The following is a 6,180-nucleotide window of genomic DNA, read 5'->3' as shown; positions in this document are numbered from 1 at the left end:
TGTAATTTATTTATATGCAGTTTAACAACCTTTCTCTTGAAAATGCTCTATGAATAGCTTTCTCAAGAACATGGTTTGTTATGTGCATTCTAACTTTCTTAATTATAGTATACTGTTCATTTGTGACACTATCCATAATTAAGTAGAGCACATTGCTCTATTTGGATGTTTTTTCATACTCTGTAAGTTAGCTAACTGTTAAGTGCAGTCACTAAAATAAAAATGTTTTCTAAGACACACTATTCTAATAAATGTAGAAATGTGCATAGGCTTTTGGAAAAGTGTGATGCAGTTGTGAATATAAACTTGCTGTGCTTCTTAATTAACATGCATGTTGTTTTCCTAGGCATTTGACTCCGAGATTGATTGCTTTAAGCTCGCTTATGGAGGACACCAGTATCATGCGAGCTGTGCAAATTTTTGGATCAATTGCGTGGAGCCTAAACCACCTGGTCTTGTTTTACCAGACCTGCTTTAAGACTTTTTTCACAGATTAAAAAGAGAATGATCTTTCTCTGTAAATTCCCATTACTAGGAACATTACTGTATATGCTCAAAATTAGGTAATGGACAAGTGCTTGTCTTAAGCAGTAATCCACCTAAAAATGTCAGTGTATGATAAAATGTAAAGTAAATGCTGAAAATTGAAAGTCCACCTGAGATGACTTCTGGTCTACAAGCAAGTGCTTTACATTTTTTAAAGGGGGCCGGGGGGTGGATGATGGTTTGATTTTTTGATAAGGGCCAACAGATGTGCTAGCCATTCTTAATATTTTGTCAGGACCAAGTGGACGTGCGTTATGGACTGTACATTCTGACAAGTCTGCTCATCCTTTGCTGCAGCAGTGCACAAACACAAGATAATATACTGAAAACAATGTCTGACTGCTTTTCCCAGAATGAACACCTACATGATCTGATGTTTTTTTTGTTTTTTTTTAACTGAACATATATCCTTTGTCCTGTTTGAAAGAGAAGAGCTACTTCTGATATCTGAACACTTGGCACCTTTGTGGTTGTTCCATTCAGGTCAGTAAATGGGCTCCAAATGACAGACCAGCTCACTGAATATTTCTTTACACAGCATATAACAAGGAATTATAATATAAAGCTAAAATTAGCTTTAGAACTTGCCTGTATTTGACTAATGCTCATACTACAAATCCTTTCAAACTGTAGGACTGGAGCATTTCCTTCAGGGTTTGCAAATCGTCACTGAATTCTTTACCTACTGCTGATAAATGCGATGTGGTATGTAACACATCACAGAAATTCCACTTCTGAGTGAGTACAGTTGCCACTTTAAAAGGCTGTTTTATTTTAGTAATGTAGAAATTGCATAAAATTAACGTACACCTTAAATTGAAATTAACTAGAGATAGCATGGGTTACAGCTCAGGGATATCCACTGTGTTGCTCACACACTATCCATATGGCTTTTAGTGCTGTTCTCAGGTTGTGGGCTTTTCAGTTTTGTTATAATTATAAAAATAGTACTCTTGTATGAAATCATAAATGTATTATGTATGGCATTTGTTTAGCAGCTTTGAGTTGGTGAAATAAATCATACCTCTGCTGTGCTTGTATGTTGAATAATATAGATAATTCATTCATTTAGAGAAAAATTTCAAATTAACAGGAGGCAGAGTCAGTTTTTTTGTAAATGGCGACTATTTACAAAGGCAAAGTTTGAACTAAGATCTGCCAAAACTTGAGCGTCTTAATTTACACAGGCTGCAGAAGGCCATTCAGTCAAGGCTTCATATCAAAGGCATTTTATCATCCACATTTATTTGTGTACAATTTGTAAGTATTGATGTTGGGGTATTCATTCTGCTAACTTTCTTAATGCTGGTTGACATAGGGACTGTATTTGTTTATTTTATACATGTACACACACACACACACACACACACACACACACACACACACACACACACACACATACACACACTCATGTAAATGTCTTTATTACGCCCCTCTCTCTCTCTCTGTATGATGTGAAAGTGAATGCATTCCTGTGTATAAGGGAGTCATTAAACCTTTGCTATGTTTACTACTTAGCAGAATGTCCACAGAAATGGCAAGCACTGAAATACATAAAATTCAACTTATTTCATCCGTGTGCAAAAAAAAAAAAAAAAAATTATATTCTTACATTTAGTAAGAGTATCACACAAGACTTGAGTTATAATCCTTTCTTTAATGTAGGATGCCTGGTCACTGAAATTTTCTCAGCAGTATGTAATGCATCCCTTAGTGAGCAGCTCTGGTGTCCTGGGAAACTGTAACTCAGGTTACCGTACTTTTCATTCATTAGAATGTGTTAGGCTGTATGGATAGCTATTTAGTGGGATCACATATATTTGTCATATTTACTTCTAAAACTTTGGTTCTGCAGATTAGTGTAACAGAATAAATTTAAATGTGTATTCTTAGCCACATATTGTATTTATATTTTATAACTGGAATTTGCACCATATTTGTATATGTTGATCCTGTGGGGGAAGATCTAATTGCTACTATGTATGTTTGATACCTTTTTGTAAATATACGTGCATTTTTGTTGTTTTTTTCTCCTTCATGAATTGTTCAAGGTTTCCTTTTTATTCATTCTGCACTTTTAAAACCTTTCGGATGCAGCACTTGACTGCTAAGCTGGATATCCTTAATATTTTTATTTAAGCATGGAATTTACTTTTAACTGTACTAAGAAAGCCAGCTGTATTTGTACTAAACTACATAGATCACTCATGTTAGTAGTAGGTGTTCATAGCTTTGAAGTAGCACCATCTTATGAATGTATTTAAATATAGAGCAAAGGTACCGTTTGAATGTCAGTTTCACCCAAGAAAAGTGCATGTTGTACTGTTTTTGCAGCACCATGATGCCTACTTAAGCTAATGCTATGATTAATATTAGGAGTGAAATGCAGTATTTCATCTAGTTTTTTGTATCACACATTACAAGGAGGAGAAACTGCCATCAGTTGTATGTTTTTCTTTAAGGGAATATTCTGGTCTTGAACCAAGTCAGAAATAAAGTTTACTTGCATAGTATTTAACCAACAGTACAAAATAAAGTTTAAAGAGGGACACTTGTCAGCATTTCCTTTTTCCAACAGAAGTTTTGAGGACGTAGAAGAGAGTTTACCTTCAGCTGGAAATAAGCGCACATTGATAAAAATTCCTGATGTGATGCATTGTCTTTAAAACTGTCGACAAAACTCTTTGATGATGTCAGCAGCTGTGTTGCAGTTTATTGCACCATACACTGGGATAGCTAAAAGTGTCATTTGTCAGTGATACTGTGCAGTCCTAAAAAGGGAATTAATGCCATGTATGTATGGATCAGCCTTAAAATTGGCTGCTGATATATGCTTCTTTCTATAAAGCACCACTGTAACTCAGTAAAAAAAGGAATGCAAAATGTATTATGAAGGACAGTGTTTACTAGTGCACATGTTTAAATCCTTGACACAGCTTTTTGTGCTAAATCAGACACATCTTATAATTCGTTACCCTGGTCATTTACAGATATACTGGTCTTGATACTGTTCAGGAATTACAGTGATTTTCTGTGATGACATCTCATGTTATGCCTAATAGGTGTTACATGATTAACAAATATATAAACATATTTTAGCTTGAATGAACAAGTGATTGAAGAATGAAAATGAAATAAAACACATTCACCTTGAATTTTTATTTTGGCATGTAGTATAATTGGGTTGTGCTGTTGCCATCTTTTGTAAGAGGCCCTTTTGCAGTAAATGTTCAAGAAATTTTGCTGTGTAATGTGTTCTTCATTTTGTTATTGTCCTTTCATTTTTTTTAAATATGGTGTTGCCCTGTAACTTGTTTGAGAGTCGTATCTTTCCACAAATTTAAATGCCTGATTTGTGTATCTGCTGCTGTCCCAAGTTTTGTAGCTGTTGTTTGACAATGACCTGGCTGTGCTACAAACTACTGTATTTTACCTTGCATTTTATTTAATGTACTTGGTTGTTTTTGTTATTTTAATATCCATTAAAAGATGTGATATTTACTGTTTCATTTTAGCACATGGTGCAGTTGTTGCTTATTCTGTGATTTTTTTTTCTGAAATGTGAGACAACTACTAAATAAAAGTATCCTAAAATTGTATCTGACTAGCTTATCTTTTTTGTCATGTTACACATTTGGACTAGCTTATCCTTTTTTCATGTTACACATTTGATCTGCTTAGTTAAAAGCTAGTATAGTCAGTAATGCTATTTGAATATAGTACTCAGGAATGTTGTAGTAAAGGAAAGTGGGGGAGACTGAGGTGTTGCTTTTGGGTTATATGGATTGGCCTATAAATGTTTTATAGGTTGAAAGGGATGCAGCTTGCAGTTGTTAGAAGCAAAAGTGCATGGTGGTGTCAGGAACTTCAGTATAATTAAAAGCTGGGAACATGTTACTGATGTCAGGATGCATTTACTATCTGAAAGATTGATGAATTGCTTAATTAATATATTTAATTGTGTGAATCTGGTATATATGGATCACTGCTGTATGTCCTGTTAAAGTTGTAACAGCCGGATGGCTTCCAAAGCTTTCAGGACACCTTCCATGCACCCAAACCATTAGTCAGCTCAAGTGTTGACAAAACAGATGCTAATATTAAGGAGTTTCACGTATTTTAAGCACTACCATATGTATATGTATATACCTCCTGTCCTACCAGTACAGGCTTCAGAGTTTTGGTTTCTCAACTCTTCTTTTAAGAAAGGCAATTCACACCCATATAAGCTTCCAATGTTGTCACTACCTTACTTTATTTTTCCTACTCCTTTAAAAACCTGACACACAGAACCATTTTTTTCTACTTAAGTTTCCAATACTTTGACTCAACAAGAAAACCATTATGAATATTTTCAGAGAATTCCACGGGAAATGTTAACTTAAAATGTTGTGAAATGCAAGAATCACATAGAAAAGCTGAGCAAGATGAGGTACAGAAAATGCTTAAGGTGAGAATTATAAAGAAGTAAAAAAATAAACGTAGCATCTCCATAGCATTAGTTGCAAAGTCTGGTGGAACAGTTAGGTTTTGTAATGATTTTAGGAAGCTAAGCAGTATTTCAAAATTTGGCAGCTATTCAATGCCTTGCATTGACAAACTTCTACAAAGCTAAGGAAAATCAAAATTTTTGATCACATTAGATCTAGTAAAAGGATAGTGACAGATCCTTGCAATGGCTAAAGCCAAAGTAAATAGCTTTTTGATACCAAATGGCTTATTCCAAAATACTGAGGTTCCTTTTGGGCTGTATGGTGTCCCTATAAAAACACATCAAGTATACTGCAACTTACCTAAGGAATGTGATAATCCATTCAGAAGATTGGGACCAGCCTGTACTCTACTCTTTGAAATCAGCTGGTTTAGCTGCATATGCCTGTAATGGTAGGTTAGGTTTCACTGAGGTTGAAGTACGTGGGTTATGACATTTGTAGGGGGATTGTTGGTCACCAGAAAAAAATAAAGCTATTGAAAAAGGGCACATTCATTGCACTGAAGGTCAAGTAAAGACACACTTGGGTAATAGCTATGCGTTGTCAGATAATTATGCTACTTTGTCTCACTAGCTTGCTGTTTTACATGTATAACAAAATGGAAATTGCCCAATGTCTTTAATTAGCTAAAAATAATATGTTTAGAACTCGTCTTAGTCTTTCCAAATTTAAATAGGCTTTTTAGAAGTTATACTGACACATCAGAAATAGGCGTACTGTAAAATATCTTTAATGAAGAAGAGCATCTTGTATGCTTTTTGAGTAGGAAATTCAGTAGAGCTGAATACAAGTACTATTTCATTGAGATGAAATATTTGGCAATTTAAGTGGTCGTTATCCTTGCTTGGAAAACTACCTTCTTTTTAATCCTCCACAGGATCTGCCCAATAGCTTCTCTGACTTCACCCATTTGGCTCATTTATTCCATGGATATAGAAGCCGAGCATCCCTTGCTGAGGCAAGAGCTCTGTAGCCCATTCATTCCTGCCCAGAAATCACAGTGGACCTAGCTGTCCAGGGTGAGAGTCAGGTGATAGAGAACGGTCCTACTTGCTGGTTCTGCAGGAAAACCTAAGATATCCCCTTTGGAGCAGCCCCCCCCCTTCTGCAGCTATTTCACTGTTGGATGGCCTCTGAGAGG

The 6,180-nt window shown here is 35.4% G+C and overlaps 1 protein-coding gene across 1 annotated transcript in view; it reads left to right on the top strand.

Annotated features, from left to right (window-relative positions):
* SYNRG (synergin gamma) overlaps positions 1 to 4,143 on the top strand; it is a gene marked incomplete in the record, with an annotated part of 2,786,306 nt that extends 2,782,163 nt beyond the window's left edge. The window contains 1 exon segment of the mRNA XM_044054902.1: positions 347 to 4,143. Coding sequence (XP_043910837.1) covers positions 347 to 478 — 132 coding nt within the window.
* Positions 4,144 to 6,180: the final 2,037 nt, after the last annotated feature.

The sequence above is a fragment of the Protopterus annectens genome, chromosome 13.part0 (assembly GCF_019279795.1).
Source record: "Protopterus annectens isolate FY-2018-M chromosome 13.part0, PAN1.0, whole genome shotgun sequence".
NCBI lineage: Eukaryota > Metazoa > Chordata > Ceratodontiformes > Protopteridae > Protopterus > Protopterus annectens.
Note: the sequence above shows the minus strand (reverse complement) of the source record. Positions and strands in the feature narration are given on the sequence as shown.